The sequence below is a fragment of the Anguilla anguilla genome, chromosome 13, assembly GCF_013347855.1.
Source record: "Anguilla anguilla isolate fAngAng1 chromosome 13, fAngAng1.pri, whole genome shotgun sequence".
Classification (NCBI taxonomy): Eukaryota; Metazoa; Chordata; class Actinopteri; order Anguilliformes; family Anguillidae; genus Anguilla; species Anguilla anguilla.
In genome coordinates, this window is record NC_049213.1 from 12,828,045 (window position 1) to 12,850,113 (window position 22,069).

Genomic DNA, 22,069 nt, shown 5'->3' on the forward strand with positions numbered 1-22,069 from the left:
CAAACACTATTTGGCTGCTTAATTTTATTAAAATTGCTCTTATTTAAAAGTGAGTCAATGTTACGGATAAATATAGAATTTATCCAGGTGTAGATGTCACTTTAAAAGTGCATGTGTGGTGGTGGTGGGGGCACTGTTGCTTGGTGTTTTGGGAGGGACTGGCATTCAATATCTGTTCTAAAAAGACTCTAAAAGATGATATAATTCCCCCCCCCCCTTCCCCAAACAACCATTTGGTTCTAAGTCCTGAGTGACAACTCTTCCATTCAGGCTAAAAACGATATTTTTCTGCCATCTACTGCCCCCTGTCTGCACACGGGGGCACAGCAGCGGGTGCGGACCTTCGGGCTGGCGGTAGGGGTGGTAGATGTGGATGTCCATTGGGCGGTGCAGGGTGCTGATCAGCATGGTTTTGTTAGTTCCCAGGGACTTGTGCGCGCGGTTGATGGACTTGGTCTCCCAGTCGGTCCAGTAGATGAACTCCTCGAAGATCGTCATGGCAAAGATGTGCGGGATGTCCTGGCTTAGCACTGCAGATGGACCAAACACCAGAACACCCGCTCACTATCACAACGCTGAGTTATCATCATCAGAGTCTCATTTCTACACACGTCAGAAATGATTATAATACTATTGCCATAGACCATACTGGACACGTATTGTGTGTGAACTTCATTTAGAATATGACAGGAAAAACTGAGCTTCTATGATTGATTTGGTAGATTGCTGACATTACACAAAATTTTGTCTAATTTATTTGGATCTGTATGAAAACCAAGACATATAGGGAAGTTTAAAATGTAATCCAGAGACAGAAGCTATGAACCAGGCTATGAACTGGATGAAAACTGAACCAATCACAACCCTACACCTTCCCCCCTTCAGATAACAGACCGATGTAGTTCTTCCATCCAACCATGACCTTGGATGACCTCGATGTAGCCTCCGCCTCGACCAATAAGCTCTTCTAACCTGGAGCCCTGAAGCTCAGGGCGGGGCAAGCGGCCTGCTGACCTGTGTGGCGGTTGGTTCCGTCCAGGCTGGCAAACTCGATGTAGTCTTCGCGGGCGTCGGCCCAGTAGATGCGGTCGTTGATGAAGTCGAGCGTGAGGCCGTTGGGCCAGGTGATGCGGTCCTGCACGATCACGCTGCGGTTGCTGCCGTCCATGCCGATGCGGCCGATGTGGGGGTTGTCGCCCCAGTCCGACCAGTACAGGTACCTGTGAGGGACAAAACAGGAAGACGGCATTGCTCAGAGAAAACCGGGTTCTGGGGAACTACAGGGTCTGCTGGTTCTTAATGCCATTCAGCACTTAACTGATGAATTAAAACAGTTCCTCAGGCCTAGACTAGTGGTTTATTGCATAGTAAAAATAAGCAATTTGCCTTGGTCTCTCAGCTGTCTGCGCAATAAATGGACTGCAATTTCAAAGGCTGTCGATGAGCCGTGGAGATCTCTTTCTCAAAACTTCAATTTTGTGAGTGTGTGGAAGCGGGCATGCGTGTGCAGGTATCTGCGTATATGCAGGCGTGTGTGGGTAAGTGCCCGTGTGTAGGGGAGTCGGTGTGGCGGCTCACCCGTTGCGGACGTCCACGGCGACGGCGCGCGGCTCCCTCAGGCCCGTGTTCACCAGCACCGTCCTGTAGGCCCCGTTCAGCTTCGACACCTCTATGGTGTCCCTGCCTTTGTCACACCAGTACAGGTTCCCGCCCACCCAGTCCACAGCCAATCCGTCTGGGTTGCTGAGAGAGGTGCGGTGCAGCACCTGTCAAAGGAGCCAATCGGCGGGTCACGGAGTGGGTCAGACATGTCAAATTGACAAATCGGTGCATCAGCGAATTGGAAATGAGGGTTGTAAAGAGACCAATATGCACTGCATGAGGAGAAGTAGTTCTAGAACTTCTGTAGGGGCAACAATAACAAAGAAGAAATTTCCAGGAGAAATTTTCAAGATCGTCCTTAACCTTCTATATTCAAGTTTCACTCCTTGTGAAAATCTAATTCTTACGTTACTGTACAGAATGCCAGCCGGTTATTTACTGTATTTATGTCACGACTCATACTGTGGAATCAGTCTTGTTGCCCTTCTCTGTACTTTGAGGAGCTTCTGTACAATGTTGAGTTGCACAAAGCCTTGAGGTCAATGATTATACTCAAGACATAAACAAATATCCCTCCATAGCATGTCCCTGAAATGGAAACTTGTACACTACTATGGCAACGTGGCCACACCCACCTGTACATTGCTGCCATTGATGTTCATGCGGCGGATCATGCTCCCCTGCGTGGTCACGTCCGTCCAGTAGATCATCTGCTCCCTGTAGTCAAAGTCCAGGGCGACCGCGTTGTTCAGGCCCTGTCACGCGCACACACACACACAGACACACACGCACACACACACACACACACACACAGACACACACACACACACACAGACACACACACACACACACACACACACACACACACACACACACACACACACAGAAACACATGTATAAAGCGGTCAGCACTCCAGCACTGTCATACATCTGAACGCCAGCCCGTTCTGAATGGTGGCAGCCGATCCGTTTCACTCCCTGCGTTGATCAGCGTTTTGATTGGTTCAAAGAGGCAGCGCCAATGGCAACGCTCAGACTGTCCCCAGGCCTCACCTGCTTTAACAGGGTGTAGTTAGAGCCGTCCAGGTTCAGCCTCCTCAGGTAGTAGCGGTTAGCGAAGATCAGGAATGGTTCCTCCTCTGCCGGGACGAAAGCAGGGATGGAGGGGCAGAGCGAGAAAAAAGAGAAAGGGAAAAGAGAGAAAGAAAGGGAGGAGAGAGACAGAGATTGGGTTATTAGTGAAAAACAGCAAAAATGGCTCTCACTCACAGTACTGCAGCACTATTGAAGGCTAGTTACCACACCACTTAAATATTCAGAACTCTGTTGTAAATTGTCATTATCTCTCATTGTTTTTTAGCCCATCTTTAAATAATTCACGTGCATATTAAATTGAGAGAAGCCGAGGGTTGCCAGACTGAGAAATTCCACACAGGTTTAGAAAAAGAAATGAATATACATGTTTAAAATGTACTCAAGCTTCTTTAACATCCCAGTAAAGATTGCCAATATTTGATTTCATGTTTATCTGTGCTAATTATAAAGTATTACCCAGTGTGTTAAGAGGGGTGTTTTCTCCCAGCTTCAGAGGCAGAGGCAGTCCCCATCATCACCACTTTAGAGGTCATGGAGTCCAATGCATTTAGGGGTTTATTATTTGGCACAGGAAGCCATAAATACGGCTAACTAATGGGGGTGCACTATTTGGCGGCTGCAGCAGCAGATGGCACAGCTGGCACCGGCTGGACCTGGCGGGCGGCGCGCGTCTGGGGCGGGGCGCTGCGTTTCCAGGGCGACGGCGGGCGGGCCTTACCGGAGGTGGACTTGCAGGCGGTGTGGTCGTCGGGCCGCTGCTGGAAGCCCTCCACGCACAGGCACTGGAAGCTTCCGTAGGTGTTGATGCAGCGCTGCGTGCAGGGGTAGGTGCTGGTGCACTCGTCTATGTCCACGCAGGTCTTCCCGTCGTCCTTCAGGTGGAACCCGGGCTGACACCTGCACTGCAGGGGGGCAGAGGAGACGCGGGTCACACACACACACGGACGCACGCTCACACTGTAGTACTGGGGAACTGGGTTTGGGGGTTGCAAAAATGCAGAAGTGACATGTGTGAATGCTAATACTACCAGCACTTGAGATGCCAGATCAAAGTATATCATTATGTGCAGAATTATTCTTAAAATAATACTGTGCATACATCCAAGCAAGCTCGCCAAGCATAAACAAGGTATCGCTGTACAGTATATCGATCACCAGCATAAGAAATTAATGTGAACAATAAATGCCAAGGTAAAATGCATTTGATTACAGTTTTGTTTTTTAACGTATGTCAGTTTGTATCCTCCCACCCCTCGAGGAGCGTGTACCCTCAGACAGGCGCTGTGTTGAGGCCCCGCCACTGCCCCTAACTTGTAGCTCCACCTACAGCCCCTACCTTGTAGCCTTGCCCACTCCCCCACCCACTGCCCCTACCTTATAGCCCTGCCCACTGCCCTGTCCACTGCCCCCACCTTATAGCCTCATCCACTGCCCCTACCTCATAGCCCCGCCCACTGCCCCTACCTTGTAGCCGATCTTGAGGTCCTCGCAGAGCTGGGAGCAGCCGCTCAGCTTGCGGTTCAGGCACTCGTTGACGAAGCAGTTGAGCTCGTCGGAGCCGTCGCCGCAGTCGTCGTTACGGTCGCACAGCAGCGTCTCGTTCAGGCACTTCCCGTTCTTGCACACGAAGGCCGTGTCGTTGCACTTCTTCTCTGCTCCGAGAGCGGGAGATACGGGGGGGGAGGCAGGCGTGAGCCCCGAAAAAATCTAACAACAGCGTTCAACTATCAACTATTAATAACATAAATGAACATAAACGGAACACGAGGGGGTCTAATTACAGCCACATATTAAAAGATAATAAAATTATCATGTTACGCAGTTGAGTCATGTTCAACGATAATAACAATGATGTGAAGATGTGTTCTAATTGAAGTCAGGTGTTAACCCTCCGACTACGCATACATTTTATGACACCTTTTATTTTCGGGGGACCCCTACAGTTTAACTGACATGAAATGACTGCAATAGAAAAATTTTGATACTTAGTGTGTCACCTTTAATATCTCCCAAATAACCAGCCTTTTATCCCTAAATATTAAAAATCAGTGAGAAGCTTACGACTTCAGAGTCTGAGGAGAGAGAAAGTTGGAAACCTGTACGGGAAGGTGCTACCGGAATCAACCGTCATACCTGGGCCGGTGCAGTGGGGGTTTTTGGGTGCCTCGTCCGAGCGGTCGTGACAGTCGAAATCCCCGTCGCACTCCCACCTGCCCTGGGCCAGGCAGCGGCCGTTAGCGCAGCGGAACTCGTTGGGCCCGCACGTGGGGTACTCTGTGAGGGGGGGGAAGGGGGGGGATGGTTAGACTAAATCAAAGGCGAAGCAGCCCGCCTGGGGCCGCCGTGGCAGCCGTCCCGTTTCGCGTCCACCCCGCCCGCGCGCCCGCACTCACCGCACTCGGGCGACTCGTCGGAGCCGTCGCCGCAGTCGTTGTCGTGGTCGCAGACGAAGTGCTTGGGGATGCACTGGCGGTTCTGGCACATGAACTCGCTCTCCTCGCAGGTGTTGGTGAACACTGGGGAGATGGGAGGAGAGGTGTGGAACACGCAGCTGACAGCAAAACCGATGAAGTTCCATTTTAACTGTCCCCAGGCTTAACAAATCACTAAAGCCCATCCAAAATTACTGGCTTGGGCGTGAATTTTAAATGTTAACAGCTGCACGCAATTGCCAATGACATGTAACATCCATTGAACTACTGTTCCCAAAATCCCCCATACAGTAGGAGGTGTTGTTGCCTGAAGAAACTTCACTTCCTGTTCTTACAGCTGCCTAACGTCTCAACAAAGCTACATATTTTCATCTTAATTTATTGTTTTGTTCTTGACTGTTCATGGTTTATGCTGAGCTGTGGAGACACACAACAGTCTTTGAAGGACATTCTGAATCTTTAAATCTTGAATGATCACATTAGTTTGTCACTGCCAAAGCCTTCAAGGGCACTCGTGCCTGTTCCCCTACACATCTCCCGAACCAGCTTGTGGGTGACAACTCCCTGGATTCGCGCCATAAGCTGACGCCCGTACAGCCCAACTGGCGCCATTTAAGGGCGGGGGTCTGTGGGTCGGTCTGTTAGGCTACAACAGACTTCCCACCAGGTGTTAATTACCAGAATTTGCATGACAAAATTTTTACGGAGTGAACTGAATTTAATTTGACTTACTGAAGACGTCTCCAGTAAGGTTTTAAGGATCAGTTACTACATCTGCGTGCCAAACCATTCAAACTCAGCAAGGGGTTTAATGAGCTTCATCTTCTAGTCCTGCTCCATTGTCTCCAGAGAACTCAATTATGCATTAAATATAGACTTCCAGGGAAGAGCTAAAGCACTCTTTAAAAATAACGAACTAAAGTGAACATGGCATGTGTGAAAGTTTTGACATCCTGTACTTAATAACACCACTTTTTTCCATCAGTAACCTTCATCTTTCTTTCCTCAGAGTTCTTTATGGTTGATTTTGAGTTTTGTTTACGATCGCTAGCCGAATGAAAGATTCATTTTCGGCTAAGTTCCAGGTGTGGATTTTAGCTTTTGGCAACCACCGGCGTGCAAGACCAGAAAGCTTCATTTTGGTCTCATCTGACCACAGCACCCAGTTCCAACTGAAGTCCCAATGCTGAATTCTGATTGGATCCTAGGGTTGTGGTCAGATGAGACCAAAGTTGAGCTTTACAGCCAGGCACACCAATGGTGGGTTTGGCATCAGAAGAAGGATGCTCACATTGAAATTGGGCTTTGTATCTTTGATGTTATGGCCTCAAAATAAACCATGTAGTACTCGCGTGAAAGAAAGATGAAGGCTTTTTGTGACAGCTCCTAGATTCAGAACTACTGTAAATCTGTGGGGAGACGTCATACATGCAGTGCATACAAGGACACCTACAAGTATTTATGTGCTAGAAGAGTCCTACAAGCTCTACAAGGAAGAGGTGGAAAAGAAATTCAAAAGCAAGAATAGACAGGGAGGACACACACACATGCACACTCATTCACGTGCACACAGTACCATGCACACTTACTCACACATATTTACAAAAGTGAGCTGTTATAATATGACAATGAGAATTATGGTTCTATCTATTTTTTTTTGTTACATAAAAACACCTAGAACACATATACCTCCACATGTAAAACAAATTAACTGTTGCAGTAGATCAGGAGCACTGCAAAGCCTAGCCTGAACACTGACGGAACACCACAATTCTGACCTCACAGTATTTGTGGGTGACCGGGGGGGGGGGGGGGGGGGGGGGGGGGGGGGGGGGGGGGGGGGGGGGCAGCAGCTTACCGCATCCGGCCTTGACGCTCTCGTCCGCGCCGTCGGGGCAGTCCTTGTCCCCGTCGCACTTCCACCGCTGGGGGACGCACACGTGCGACCCGGGACACTGGAACGCCTCCGGGCTGCACGTCTTGTTCTCTGAGGGGCGTCGACAGAACAGGCGTTGGGTTCATTCTGCATCTAGCCATTGATTTTTTTAAACTTTGTTTTCAGACATTTTGAATAAGGATGAGGTCATCAACAACAGGTTCTAGGATGTACTTTTAAGGTCAATGCACCATGTGACAGGAAGTGACTAAAATGTCTACACTGATTTGATATGACAATCACACCATAACATGGTACTCAAATGTACCTCTTTTCCTTCTTTCCGTTTATTTTTTGTGATATGACTTGTCACCGCTATTTATATCTATTTGTTCATGTGAATGAAAGGTGTTTCTATTATAAAATAACTGCTAATTAAAAAACATAAGTGTTAATTAAAGTGTAAATAAGAAAGTTACATATTTGTTGGGCTGTAATTGTAATTGGCCAACAGACTGTTTTCCATAGAGTGGTCCTGTCACAAAGTGGGCAAGGTGCCTGGGTGAGTCCCCCCTCCAAGATCACATGGGTCTCTGCACTGGCGACCACTACTCAGTGAGACCCTGCTGTGAGAACCACAGACAGTGCACCTGACACTGCTCAGGTCATGCGCACGCCACGGTGCTTCTGTGGACCAAGAGAAGGCGTAAACCCGGGCGGGCGGGGGGGGCAGGCGGGCGGGCAGGCGGGCGGTCGAGCGAACGGCGGGCGGTCGAGCGAACGGCGGGCGGGCGGGCGCTTACTGCATCGGCTGTCCTCGTCCGTGCCGTCCCCGCAGTCGTCCGCCCCGTCGCAGACCCAGCGGTCAGAGATGCAGTGGTGGTTGCCGCACTCGAACTGCGTGGCCGAGCAGAACTTGTCTGTGAGGGAGAGAGAGAGAGAGCAGAACTTGTCTGTGAGGGAGAGAGAGAGAGCAGAACTTGTCTGTGAGGGAGAGAGAGAGAGAGCAGAACTTGTCTGTGAGGGAGAGAGAGAGAGAGAAGAACTTGTCTGTGAGGGAGAGAGAGAGAGAGCAGAACTTGTCTGTGAGGGAGCGTGTTGGGTAAGAGTGAGTGTGCTGGGTAAGAGAGAGCGTGTTGGGTAAGAGTGAGTGTGCTGGGTAAGAGAGAGTGTGTTGAGTAAGAGCGAGTGTGTTGGGTAAGAGTGAGCGTGCTGGGTAAGAGAGAGCGTGCTGGGTAAGAGTGAGCGTGCTGGGTAAGAGAGAGCGTGCTGGGTAGGGAGTAACGGCCGCTCCACTGACCGCAGTGCGTCTCGTCTGCGCCATTCTCGCAGTCGTTCTCCTTGTCGCAGGTCCAGCTCGTAGGGATGCAGCGGCCGCTGGGGCAGGCGAAGAAGTTCACCGGGCACTTGGTCTTTTTCTTTTCTGTGTGGGGAAAGAGCGCCGGACACAACCGGATCAGAAAACACTGCACACTGACAGTAATACGAACATCACATTCCGTCTCCCCACGTTGTAAACACCCTTTTAACCGCTTTTAACAAAGAAAAAAACGTTCTTGTGTCCACTTCTTTATCTTGTTTGTGTACATCGGTAGAATTGCTATGCAGCACCAGGGCATTACTCACGCTGGAAAAGATCCCAGCTGCAATCTCAGGTGCAATGAACACCAGACGCTAGCAGCGCTGATAATCTAATCTCATGAGTGTGTGAACAAACAAAGTCAATGGGGAGCATGCGAGCACTTGGGTGTGGGCGCGTGCGTCACCTGGACAGTTTCGCTCATCAGAGAAGTCCCCGCAGTCGTTAGAGCCATCGCAGAGCCATGACGAGTCATAGCAGAATGTGGTGAACTCACACTTCTGGTACGTCAAGCCCTTCACTCCCAGACGGAAATAGCTGGAGCAATCAGTGGGAGCTGTGGGCGGTAAATACAACAGTAAATACATTACACTATCGCCCCCTTTGGCCTGGAGGACTTACATTATTTATTTATTTATTTATTTTTTTACACACAGCCAATGGTTTTGGTGCACTTACGGCAGTTCATCTCATCGCTGGCGTCGTCGCAGTCCACCACCTGGTTGCAGCGGCTGGAGTTGGAGATGCAGCCTCCGTTCCGGCACTGGAACTCCTCCACGGTGCACAGGGTCGCTGCGAAACAGAAACACCAGAGCGGTAATGCCGCAGCGGCTCGACGCGACGCCTCGCCACGGAGCGGAGGAACGGGGAGCGAGACACTCACCGTTGCAGGGCTGCTCGTCCGAGTTGTCGCCGCAGTTGTCCTCCGAGTTGCACCAGAAGCGGTGGGCGATGCAGCGGCCGTTGAGGCAGCGTCTGTAGCCCTTCTTGCACACGCGGTTGGCTGAAGACGGGGAGAAGGGAAAGAGCGCAGGCTTTTCAGAAGCGCCTGGCGTTTCTGCATCGTTGTGCTCTCACAGCGGATGGGGCTCCAAACAGCCCGTTTTAATATTAGCGCTATTAGCCGTGGCAAGGACACATTAGGAAATGCCGCTGTCATTGGGACTGGCAGCACAGTCACACACACGCACACGCACACAGACATTCTCACTCTCTCTCAGACGCACACACAATGCCTCACGCGCGTACAAGCGCAGGACACATCGGCAGGCAACGCACCGCAGTAGGACTGCTTCTCGTCGGACTTGTCCTTGCAGTTGGCCATGCCGTCGCAGGTCTGGTTGTAGCTGATGCAGTCGCCGTTCCCGCACTCAAACTCGTCGACGCTGTTGCACGTCGTGTTCAGGGCTGCCGGGACAAACAAATAAAAGAGGACATCTCGATAAACCTCTAAATCACCTTGCGTGTCCCACTGCAGATATCTCAGACCGCAGAGCACCAACAGGTCCAGGGTGCACGGCTTTGACATTTAACCCTGGATACCATGTTTTGCTAGACAGAGACGGCAGTAACCCAGCTCGCAAGTGCTTATTCCCAGAACAGCTCCAGAATGTTCTGGTAAATATTTCCAACATGGCTTTCTGGTTGTACCTTGAAAGCTATTTGTACCTTGAATATGTTATTCCGGTTTAAAAAATGTAATTGTGTTTGTTCATTGGGAAAAAGCAATTTTCAGGAAGTCTGGAATTTCCAATTATACTTGAAATATACTCTATACTGAACATTCTTAAACTTTTATTGACACACATCTTGCATAATACTTTCCACAACTATATGATAACCTCCAGGGGATGTTAACTGTAAGTTACTTCTGTGCATCTGTCATTCGTAACAATAAATACCTTCAAAGACAGCTTGGGGGAATGTTCTCATAACAACGTTATCTCACACCCAAAATGGGAATCTCAGGTTCCTGAAACATTTTGTGTTCTTCAGGAAGCAAGTAAACAACCGACTGCTAAAAGCAAGGCTCGCACAACCAAGCACTTTCCCAGGGTTTGCTCTCTACGCCGCTGCTAGCCAGCTAAACGCACACATCCTTCCCTCCCTCTCTTGTTTCCAGGTTGGCTTCCTCACCTGAGCAGGTGCTGTCCTCCATCAGCTTGCGGTCGCCACGGCAACTGCAGTTGACCCGCCCATCGGAGGTCAGCAGGCACAGGTCCTGGCAGCCCCCGTTGTTCACCCGACAGGGGGAGAATTCGCCTGCAGGGTGACAGAGCGGTTAGCGCGAGCCTCACCTGTACGACAGGTCACTGTACAGCCTGTACAACAGGTTGCTTACTTTACAAGAGTTTGCATTGCTTAGCCCTGCAGATCAATGATCAACCCTCAACTATGGCCCACTCCTGATTATGACAAGACGAGGAGGAGTCGGTTCTAGCGTTCCCCACGCAGGAGTGGGTGGCAATCGCGCAAGAGCGCAGTACAACCGATGATTCTTCAGGTTGCATTTGATCAAAAATCACCCCTAAATCAGTACTGACACATACCAGAGGGACTTTCTTCAACTTCACATAAACAGGCAAACAGTTCAGCAAACACCTAAATTAAATGGCCAAAAACATGGTCTGTGAAGAAAAAAGTATCACGCATTTGTTTGTAAGTCACGCTAAAGAAGAGGTGTTTACTGAATCAAAGCCTTAATGGAGGGAGAAAAGGGAAGAGGGTTAAGAAGAAGAAATTGGAATACATTTGTCAAGTGCAAAATAATAATCCACCAGTGCTCCCTGGCCACCTCTCTGCAGTTGATTCTAAGCGTTTCAAAAGCAATAAATGGCATATTTAATTATTGGATTTTTTGGGGGGTGGAACTCCCTGTTGAGATTAAGAGACTGAGGCAGAATTAAGAAGCCGAGCACTCCTTTAGAGGGGGGGAGCAGCACTCCTTTGGGGGGGGGGGGCACCGCTCCTTCGGGGGTGTGCAGCGCTCCTTTGGGGGGGGGGGGGAGCAGTGCTCCTTTAGAGGGGGAGCAGCGCTCCTTTAGGGGGGAGCAGCGCTCCTTTAGAGGGGGGGGCAGTGCTCCTTTAGAGGGGGAGCAGCGCTCCTTTAGAGGGGAGCAGCGCTCCTTTAGGGGGGGGGGGGGGAGCAGTGCTCCTTTAGAGGGGGAGCAGCGCTCCTTTAGGGCGGGGGGAGCAGCGCTCCTTTAGGGGGGGGAGCAGCACTCCTTTAGGGGGGGAGCAGCGCTCCTTTAGGGCGGGGGGAGCAGCGCTCCTTTAGGGCGGGGGGAGCAGTGCTCCTTTAGGGGGGGGAGCAGCGCTCCTTTAGGGGGGAGCAGCGCTCCTTCAGAGGGGGGAGCAGCGCTCCTTTAGAGGGGGAGCAGCGCTCCTTTAGAGGGGGGGGCAGCGCTCCTTTAGGGGGGAGCAGCGCTCCTTTAGGGGGGAGCAGCGCTCCTTTAGAGGGGGAGCAGCGCTCCTTTAGAGGGGGGAGCAGCGCTCCTTTAGGGGGGAGCAGTGCTCCTTTAGAGGGGGAGCAGTGCTCCTTTAGGGGGGAGCAGCGCTCCTTTAGAGGGGGGGGGCAGTGCTCCTTTGGGGGGGGAGCAGCACTCCTTTAGAGGGGGGGAGCAGCACTCCTTTAGAGGGGGGGGGCAGCGCTCCTTTAGGGGGGGGGGGCAGCGCTCCTTTAGAGGGGGAGCAGCGCTCCTTTAGGGGGGGGCAGAGCTCCTTTAGGGGGGGGCAGAGCTCCTTTAGGGGGGGGAGCAGCACTCCTTTAGGGGGGGAGCAGCGCTCCTTTAGGGGGGAGCAGCGCTCCTTCAGAGGGGGGAGCAGCGCTCCTTTAGAGGGGGAGCAGCGCTCCTTTAGAGGGGGGGGCAGCGCTCCTTTAGAGGGGGAGCAGCGCTCCTTTAGGGGGGAGCAGCGCTCCTTTAGAGGGGGAGCAGCGCTCCTTTAGAGGGGGGAGCAGCGCTCCTTTAGAGGGGGGAGCAGCGCTCCTTTAGAGGGGGGAGCAGCGCTCCTTTAGGGGGGAGCAGTGCTCCTTTAGAGGGGGGGGCAGTGCTCCTTTGGGGGGGGAGCAGCACTCCTTTAGAGGGGGGGAGCAGCACTCCTTTAGAGGGGGGGGGCAGCGCTCCTTTAGGGGGGGGGGGCAGCGCTCCTTTAGAGGGGGAGCAGCACTCCTTTAGGGGGGGGGCAGTGCTCCTTTGGGGGGGGGGTGGAAGTCCTGCTCGTGTCAGGCCTGATCCTCAGTGACTGGAGGGGGGGTGGGGGGGATAGGGGTGCAGCACTAACACAGCGCTCTCCTGTCCGCCCGCTAACGTGACCCAAAGTGGACTGAGAGGGACTGGAACTCACAGCCAACCGCCTCTCCGCATGAGGGGCCACCTGCCACGACGGAGGGAGGGATGGAGGGAGAGAGAGAATGGGAGAAAGAGTGAGAGGAAAGAGAGTGGGGGAAAGAGAGTGAGAAGAAAGGTAAACGGTAAAAGAGAAAGAGGAAAGAGAATGGGAGAGAGTGAGAAGAAAGAGAGAATGGGAAAAGTGAGAGAGAGGAAAAAGAATGGGGAAATGAGAAAAAGGAAAGAGAGGAAGGAGAGTGAAAGAAGAAAGAGACAGAAAGAGAGAAAGAGTAAGAGAAGGAAGAGGCATAAAAGCGAAAGAGGAGATGGGAAAGAAGGGAGAAAGGAAAGGAGCGAGAGGGGAGAGAGGCAAAAAGGTTAAAAGAGAAGAGACTGAGAGATAGAGACAAACATGGTCAGGCAGAGGGAAGAAGGGAAAAGGAGAGAGAGGAGAGAAAAAGAGCGAGGGAGAGAGGTAATAATAATAGAAACAGAAATAATAAGGGAGACTGAGAGACAGACAGAAAGAGAAGGACGTGGGACTGAAGGACAGACCACAGAGCGATGGACAGGAAAGGGCGGTTAGGGGGGGGGGGGGTTGGCGGGGGCGGAGGCAGGGTGAGGTGTCAGAGGAACCGGCCGGGTCTCAGGTGTTCCACACGCCCCAGGTGTCTCCAGCTCATTCCGGCTCCTTCTCACACTCAAATTGCTTCTGTCACTTAATTATCCGGACGCTTCCCACAGGACAGCTGTGGAGAGCGAGACGGCAAGGCTGCCTCCGGCGCAGAAAAACAGCCCCCAGCCCCCTCCACTTCCAACCAGGACGCAGCGGGGACTTCAGGAGAGAGAAACAACTAAAACTATTTAACCCCCCCAATGCATCCTGGGACGGATCACAAAGCCCCGAAACAAAAAGCCATTTGACTGAGGAACAATAATCAGGAAGCTCAAGAGCCGCTGGATTGTGGGAGGGATTATAAACCTTTCAACAGATCAGTCAGTCTGGGAAGTGTTGGTGAAAGCCCTCAACAGGCCATTTAGCACAAGGACCGACTGAAACTCACAGCCGTTGGTGTCGTTGGCCACGGCGGCGATGCCCATTGGCTGCTGGGGAATGTCCGCCCGCAGGACCTTCATGTCTCCGCCCACGTACTTGTCGGCCCGGAGGACGGCCCTCCGAACCCAGTCGGTCCAGAAGATGTAGTCGCCGTAGACGGCCAGCCCGAAGGGGTGCACCGGCTCGTTTTTCAGGACCACCTGCAGGGGGCGCACGTGGACGGGACTCATGAGACAAAGCCCTGCTAGTGCAGAACGTTTCAAAACGTGCTACAGCGATGCAGCAGGGTTTTTTTTCTGCTGGGTCTGGAGTGGGAGGGCGTCGCCGGGGTAACTCACGTAGCGGTGCGACCCGTCGTACTCGCAGCGCTCGATCTTGTCCAGCGTGGCGTCGGAGAAGTAGAGCTTCTCGGAGCGGTGGTCGATGGCCAGGCCGTTGGGCGTGCGGATGTCGTGCCCGATGATCACCAGCACGTTGGCGCCCGACAGCGACGCCCGCATGATGCTGGGGGACTGCTCGTTCCAATTGGTCCAGAACATCAGGCTGTGGGGAGGGGGGGGGGGGGGGCATAGAGATGCAGACAAAGAGGTTAGTGGAGGAAACCAGGAAGAAAGAGCGACAAAGAAATGGAAAATTAAAAACAAAGAGTTGTAGCATACTGAAACCTGTGCATCACAGACAACCGCAGAGAACTGTGGTCCACATTGATAAAGTGTATGTATAGCAAGAAATTTGACAATTGAAAAAAAATTGTATCACCCTCACTCCCAATTTTAGTGTGCCCAGTGCCATTAACTATCTTGCCCTGTTGCAGTAACATCCTCTATCAGTTTTAACAGAGCTGAGCTCAGCAGGGCTGGGTGAACCGTGCAGCCAGCCTCCCCTTCTCCCCCCCCCGCAGTCCTTCACTGCCAGCTGTGCAGCTACACAGGAAGACTGCAGGCACCGGTCCACCATAGGAGGTGCCTCGCAGGAAGACAGAGGCCACCCCGCCAACCGAAACCCCCCCCCCCCCCCCCCCCCCCCCCCCCCCCCCCCCCCCCCCATCTGGGTGTTACTACAGGCCACGGTCGGTGCTGCCGGAGCCCGGATTTGAGTCCAGACCGTGGTGTGCGTAGCCACACTGAGAAATGGTAGTTTACATGGACATACCACCCAAAACCCCCATTATCAACAAAACCCACGACTCTTCTACAAGTCTTCCTGGTCCGGAGCACACTGAGCCCTGCAAAGCAGACCCGGGTGCACTCACTCCTGGCACTCGTCCAGCACGAAGGCGCGCGGGTGGTCGTCGCTGGACATGGTGACCACGGTGTCGCGGTCGTAGGCGCCCCAGCGACTCTGGTCCACCGTGTGGCGCGTGATGGTGGAGGTGGTGTAGCTGGTCCAGTACAGGGTGTCCCAGGCCCGGTGGTAGGCCAGCCCCTCCACCGAACCCACGTCTGCAGAGAAGGGGAGGAGGGAGGGAGGGAGGGAGAGAGAAAGAAGGAGAGAGCGTCAGTAACACAGACCCCAGCGGGACTGCAGTCACAGCCTCGGCGGGAAGCCGTACGAGCCGCGCAGCAGGCGCTGGGGGCGGACGCTGTGAGGGGCTTTCATTTTGGGGCGCCATTTATGCAGGTCATAATAAGTCGTTCTTCCCATCCACAGACACCCCCCCCCCCCTCTCCTCCACCAACGGTGTTGCTAATAGAGGCAGACCTCCCGCCAAGCGTAAGGGATCTGGAGGCCCCCCTAAGTATTTGCCTAGGAGCAGAGAATGTTCCGTGCCTGTTGGGCTCCTCCAGACAGTGAGCCCAGCGTAACAGCCCTCGCTCTTACCCCCCGCCACCAGCCGCTAACTCCGCGCCGTGAACGGCAGCCAAGAGCGGGGAACAGATTGCGTGACGCTGGGTACTAAGTGCCCGCCAGTCGAGGGCCCGGCAGGCCTACCGCTACCAGGCCGAGCCAAAGGAGCCGGGGCCTCCTCCTCGTTTCACGGCTGACCGCGCACACGAGCTAACTCCGCTCCCCGCGGATGGCGTGCATTTCATGCCGACCTGTTATTCCAGAGACGCAGCGCAACGGAGGAGAAGCACAAGCGTTTTTAACCCCAATTTAAAAAAAGGCGTTTTTCTTTTTTTTTTTTTTTTTTATCGCGATCCTCGCGGATTTTTATCCTCGCCATAAATATAACGGCTCGTAGCTTCAGCGGTACGGCGGGCGCGTCCGGGGTTAAACGCCGTGTGAAAGAACGCGCTCGCGGCATTTGCCGAGAAATAACTGAACTGTGCGGCACCAACAATAACGCGAAGCGACACCGTGTCTCTTAGCGCCGCTGAAGGAGGCAGCCTGCCGAGGTGTGAAAGTGTCTCAGATGCTACCCACGCCGCCTCCATAGGTGGTGTGGAAACAGAGCCAGACGCACACTCGGAGCCAAGCTTCTCTATAGATTATGAAAAACCTTCTGTGGGATGCACCTTTGGGCCAAGTCTAGATTCCACACCAGATGTACCGTTCAAAATATAAAGAAGTCCTATAAGTCTTGTTCCTGACAGGCTGTGGGCTACTCTTGCCAGCACTTTAGCCTGTATTCAATCGAAGTGTTCCCTTAATTTTTAACCGACAAACTGAGTGCAACCTTTGTATTCAACAATCAAAAAATAACCTAAACAAAAAAAGCTCAACTAAACAAAAACAATCACTTGCATTTAACACATGCGATTTTTAAACTGATGACCAAATATGATGAAATCTGGATAGGAGTTTGAATTTCACATCTGGAGTCAAGTGTAGGACTTACTTTTAAGTTTGGTAGTCTGGGCAACTGGGGATAAACACAAGCTTACTGACAGGAAGAGCTGCATTGAAACAAGCTGATAGTGTGAGACAGTGGGGTCACATTTGGCTGTTTGGTTGAATATAGAGGCCAAAGAGCTGTAGCAAGCCAGGGCAGATGGCTAAACTGTTGTGGTTTGGAGACAAACTGGTCTCAGCCTGCCAGATAACTTTCGTACTTCTCTTTCTCACATGGACTTTTAACTACCCCACAGTGTAAAAACATGTTATGCCCCAAGGTAAAAAAAAAAAACGAAAAAAAAACAAAAACTTTTTTTTTTTTTTTAAACTATGTTGGCCTTCAAATCAATATCCAGTTAGAGTAGGCTACTTCTGTTTTACCCTTCAGCAAGATGCTCCAGTGACATTCAACTTTATGTAACAGTATAACAACAATAATCTCGTATTTAAAATGTTTCACATTAAAGAATTACTATGACAAGCACTTCAATACATACTTTTTAAATTTCTTCAGACATTGCTCATGCTTCTAGACTTTTTTAAAATTAATTTGTTCATAATGAATAAAACATGGAACTGCTCATAATACAGCGATTAGTCCTAAATTTTCATTACAACCCACTGAGGAGAATTATGGAAAAAATACAACTTGATTTAAGTGGGTTCAGTAAGTGCTCTTACCCTTTATGATTTAGTGCATGTGGGAGGTCGTAAAACTCTAAGAACTGAACAATACATTATGATGGATAGGGCTGTCTGGCTAAGTAAATAAACTGCAGTTTTATAAAGAACAGGAAGTAGGCTACATGGTATGATGTAGCATAGGCTAAAACACGTAGGCCTATGTACGACACAATGCATATTTTCCTAAAGATCTCTGCAGAGGCTTGTTTCTGGAATATTCCTCACAAAGTCTCCCAAGGGGACCACAGGTCTCAAACGAAACCCTCTGCAACAGTGGGAAATTGCCGGTTTTAAAAAGATTATTATTTATTGAAAAAAATCATAATTATAATTATTCACTACCTTCCAATTGAATGAAGCATTTAAGCACAAATTTCCAAAAAGGTCTTGCTCATGTTGAAGTAGTCTACATAGAGCAATATGTAATTCTGACAAAGTTTATGTTTTCAGGGCGAAACGTACACTTCCGGTGTCTATGACTTTTACAAACCCAACTCTCTTTCTAAGCGCAGTCCTTCTTTTAGCCTAATTGTGAACTATTTTGAAAAGGCCATTAAACTTAGAAAAGCAGACAAATTCCGCACAAGGCACTAACGCAGAATTATTTAGTCGCCTTAAATCAGCGGCTACCGTTCTCCACCCTTCGGCAATATAAACAAGGCCTTTTGCTGCCGTATCTTTTTCTCCGCCGACCTCTCTCCGCTCAGTCACGCATCCCCCTGCCTGCAGCGGCGGACGCCGAAAGCAGGATTTACGAGCTCTTCAGAAAGCGCCCGCTCGCCATCGCCCCGCTCTTTATTCGCCACTAAAGGCACTTTGTTTTTTATTGCCGTAATCTCGCAATGATAAAAAGGCCGGGCTACCCCAGGCGAGCACGTGCGCTCCGGTAAAAGTCAATTATTACCTCTCGTCAGATGTAAAGGTTGCGCGGGGCGCGGATTGGGGTTGAGGAGGAGCAACGAGCGGCGCATTTCAACCCGAGTGACGTAATCTCCAGAACAATTCTTCTTTAAGACAAGAGTTGACAATTCCTCGCGTGGGTTACTGACTGTAGGATCCCTGGACGGTGGCCAGCCCTGACATTCCGGGGAGATTCACGGGAGCAGGGATTGCAGAGCAGTGCAAACAGGAGCATTAAGATAAACACAGCGCTGGTTAATCAGTGAAGACCTCCCGTGGGCAGGACAGGAACAGGGCAGACCTCGCTGGCGGTGCGGAGCGCAGCAGATCGAACGGAGAACACCGGAGGAAACGGGGGAGCTGCAGACCGGCCGTTTCGAAAGGACCTAATCGGACCGGACTCCCCAACTCAAGACCTTCCCTCTTCTTCACAGGGCACCTCCACAGGCCGTACGTGCTTTGGGGGTCTATTTAAGATCGGTGAGGATTCAGCCACTGAAGCCAGAGCCTCCTGTCTCGCCTGACCAGACGGAACGACCAGCTCCGCTCCTGGAATTGGAGGGGGAAAAAACTAGACTTTGTTGGAAAAGCCTTTACAACCGAAATCCAACTGCTTTTGTAGAGAGAGGAACAGCGCAAGCCCTGGGGAATTACTTGGACCGTGTTGCTTAGTTTTGGAAAGATCAATAACAGCCTGAAAGCGATATTTGTCTCGACTTCAAGTGGAACAGACTGAAAAGTTTATTCACATTTTTGGGAAACATGTTGGGGTATCGATGGTGATCCAAGAACACTTATTCAGAAACTCACGCCATAAAGACTCATATTCCACAACCTTGACCCACTGATCACTGGAAGGATTTATGCTTCATCATTATCTCTCTAATGAGATAGGACTTCATAGTCAAACCTTGCTTAAGCTCCAGGAAATGAACAATCGATAGCTAAGAAGGGCGTGTACAGCCAGAGAACAAAGGCAGAAACCTGACGTGAGGGGTGGCTGGCAATTTCAGTACCAATCCCAGACTTTGACTCAGCGGACGAGCCAGGGTAAACAGTTCATCAGGGTGAAATCATTCTGTCCACTCGAAACTGTTAACCCTAAACCAGCGTCATAACTAGTGGGTGGTATTAGCCAACTACTTTTAGGACGGCAGAAAAGAAATGAGTCAAAGGAATGATAATGTAAGCTACAGGAACAATACCATAAAGGAGTGCAATCTTTATTTTCCTGTGTGAGTCAATGTCGTGGCTGCAGTTTTCCACCGACCGCTATTACACTTCTGGCATTTGGCAGACGTTCTTATCCAGAACGACAACGAAAAGACAAGCGCATAAATCGGAGTTTAAGAGCAACGGTAACCCTAAAGGTGGGAGGCAAATACTCAATATGTGAAAACCTACTGTATGATCGACTGTGAACTAGTTTAAGCCTATCAGTTAAGCTTGGACATTATCAGTGTCCAAGCCAAGCTTGGGAAAATCAGGACAGCTGATTTCACTCGTCACTGTTGTTATCAGTGCAGCGATTTGAGTCACCAGTTGTTCTCCATGGCTGATGGCGAAGCGTTGCTTGGGAACGGGACGGGTGAAGGGCATGTGGAGCAGGTGCTGCTGCCTGTGCTGGACTCCCTAATTATGATTACGGGGGTGTTCGGGCACAGCCTGGTGATCGTCATCCTCACGGGCCGGTGCAGGAGAGCAGGAGGCCGGCCACCGCCGGGGACCGACATCCTTCTCCTGGCACTGAGCGCCGCCGACCTGCTGCTGCTGGCCTGCCTGCCCTTCCACGCCACCGCCACGGCGATGGGCCGCTGGCCCTTCGGCGAACCCCTCTGCAAGGTCATCAGCTTCACGGGCGTGGCCTGTTCCTCCGCCAGCGTCTTCACCCTGGCCGCGTTGGCCGTCACCCGCTACCTGACAGTGGTGCGCCCGACCTCGGCCTACCTCTGGCGGAGGCAGGGGCGGCTCCAGCTGGTGGTGGCAGCGCTCTGGCTCCCAGCGATAGCCCTGGCGGCTCCCCAGCTGGCCTTCCGCGTGGTAGGCACCACGGGTCCGTTATACTGCTTCGCCTTCCTGGCCGACATCCGGCAACAGCTGGCCTACTCCATCTCCCACTTCCTCCTGGCCTTCGCCCTGCCTCTGGCCGTCATAGTGCTGACGTACGCCCGGATCTACGGCTTCCTGGCGCGGAGGCGGAAGTGTTCGGCCCCCGAGACCCGCCTGGAGCTCTACCAGAAGCGAGTGACCCGGACCTCGGCCCTGCTGGTGCTGGCCTTCACCCTCTGCTGGCTGCCCTCCTACGTCCTCATGTTCTGCCTGGTGGGGGGCACGGCGGATGGCTCGGGCCACCTCGAGGCCCTCTCCGTCTTCGCCCGCATGGCCGGCGCCTCCTCCACCATCGCCAACCCCGTGCTCTACGTCTTCCTGTCCAGCAAGTTCCGGAAGGACCTCCAGGAACTGTTCCAGGTGAGGGGACCCCGGAGGTCGTGCTGCTCTGAGCTCCGGGCCAAGGAACCCGCCCGGTCTCCCGAACCTGAGGTGGAGCTGGGCCAGCCGCCCCCCACCGCCCTGAGCCAGCCGGAAAGCCGGATCATGGGCCTTCCACCAGGTTTCAAACAGGAGTACCCAGCAGGCGGTTCCTAGCAGTTACACAGGACAAGTCAACTTGCTGTAGGGGAATACTTATCGTGAGCCCAGGATATTACGGTCGACAGGACACACACAGACTTATTAAAGTCTCGCTGAGACTCTAATTCTCTATGTCCTGTATGACTTCAGGGTCTTGCATTAACGCTCATCCCATTTTCCGGGTCAAAAGAAATTTGTGCAGACAGAACAGTAACTAGAGGTGATGTTGTCTTGCAGACAGGTGAGCTGTAATCAAAGCTGAGCTATTTGAGTGAGGGACTTCACCTCAGGGCAAGCAAAAAATGCAATTAGCTTGTCCATAGGATGAGCACTTCAAAAAGGGGTTTGTGTCAAAATGACGACTTCAATGCGGCTTTCACCATAAGCAAGAACGTGGCTGCAGGACAGAAAGCCCCTTCAAGCAGGAAAAGCAACTTGTCAATTGGTAATCATAAATCGTATTTTTTTCTTAAAAACATCGTACTACATAAGTCGTGATGCCCTCCATTTCACCGAGTGCCTCAGGATATTTTTAAAAAATAAATATTGTGAAACTACCTCTGTTTTGATTCCTTGCTGTACCAAAGAAATTGCCATCCCCTGCTGTTTATATTCCCCCAGTGGGACACGCAGAGCGGTTTGAGTTTGTTTTCAAAAGTGCTGAGGGGAAAAAAAGAGCCTTTCAAAAGAGATTCAGAGTTTTAAAAAATGCTAAGCTGCGGGTTTTTCTTCTTGTGTGTGGTGGTCGGACAGCCGAACAGATTTTCCTGCCGCGTCTTTGAACCCTTCCAGTTATGTGTTAATTAAAGCCACACACTGGTGTCGAGGGGGGTTGGGCGAGTGGCTTTGTAGTGTCAACACTACTGACTGCTCTTTTATGTGAGGAGAGAGAGAGTTTGTGTGTGTGTGTGTGTGTGTGTATATGTGTGTGAGGGGCTTGGTAAATTTGGAGGGTCCTTGGGCCTGTGTCCCTCTGTAACTTTGGAAGATGGTAGAACCACACAGGGGGAGGTGACCATGTGGTCCCTATGAGGGTGGGCCAAGAGCTCTCAGGACGGCAGTTCCCTGACTGCAGATCCAGTCAGCACCAGTTTGGCCCTTCAGCCACAATTGAGGGAGGACAAAATGGCCGTCCGACTTAGCTGAACGAGGCAGTACAAGCACAGGATTGGTTTTTTTTTGGGTGTTGTTCAAACTTGTTAAATACGTCAGCCAATGACAATTCATTTCTCAGCATAACAGAGACAGTTCAGCCGCTGTCAACACCATTGCAGTACAGAGCAACTAGAATTAAAAGACTCTGATCTGACACTCGCGTCAGAAGTG

The 22,069-nt window shown here is 51.5% G+C and overlaps 2 protein-coding genes across 3 annotated transcripts in view; one reads left to right on the plus strand and one right to left on the minus strand.

Annotated features, from left to right (window-relative positions):
• LOC118211312 (low-density lipoprotein receptor-related protein 1-like) overlaps positions 1-22,069 on the minus strand; it is a 161,802-nt gene that overhangs the window by 20,583 nt on the left and 119,150 nt on the right. For both annotated transcript variants that reach the window (XM_035388439.1, XM_035388438.1), the window contains exons 42-61: positions 15,003-15,192; positions 14,089-14,293; positions 13,758-13,950; positions 10,502-10,627; positions 9,644-9,772; positions 9,249-9,368; positions 9,044-9,157; positions 8,772-8,921; positions 8,306-8,428; positions 7,809-7,925; positions 6,988-7,116; positions 5,091-5,213; positions 4,831-4,971; positions 4,162-4,349; positions 3,416-3,599; positions 2,656-2,741; positions 2,238-2,357; positions 1,579-1,766; positions 1,015-1,220; positions 342-530 (exon numbers count right to left, since the gene is read on the minus strand). In XM_035388439.1, coding sequence (XP_035244330.1) covers positions 342-530; positions 1,015-1,220; positions 1,579-1,766; positions 2,238-2,357; positions 2,656-2,741; positions 3,416-3,599; positions 4,162-4,349; positions 4,831-4,971; positions 5,091-5,213; positions 6,988-7,116; positions 7,809-7,925; positions 8,306-8,428; positions 8,772-8,921; positions 9,044-9,157; positions 9,249-9,368; positions 9,644-9,772; positions 10,502-10,627; positions 13,758-13,950; positions 14,089-14,293; positions 15,003-15,192 — 3,021 coding nt within the window. The remainder of the gene's footprint in view (positions 1-341; positions 531-1,014; positions 1,221-1,578; positions 1,767-2,237; positions 2,358-2,655; positions 2,742-3,415; positions 3,600-4,161; positions 4,350-4,830; positions 4,972-5,090; positions 5,214-6,987; positions 7,117-7,808; positions 7,926-8,305; positions 8,429-8,771; positions 8,922-9,043; positions 9,158-9,248; positions 9,369-9,643; positions 9,773-10,501; positions 10,628-13,757; positions 13,951-14,088; positions 14,294-15,002; positions 15,193-22,069) is intronic.
• LOC118211314 (galanin receptor type 2) lies at positions 18,176-21,300 on the plus strand. Its single transcript, XM_035388440.1, has one exon. The coding sequence runs from the start codon at positions 19,664-19,666 to the stop codon at positions 20,756-20,758; it is 1,095 nt and encodes a 364-aa protein (XP_035244331.1). The 5' UTR covers positions 18,176-19,663; the 3' UTR covers positions 20,759-21,300.

Coding starts and splice junctions, on each gene's coding strand:
- LOC118211314 (XM_035388440.1), top strand. CDS start 19,664: ATGGCTGATGGCGAAGCGTTGCTTGGGAACGGGACGGGTGAAGGGCAT.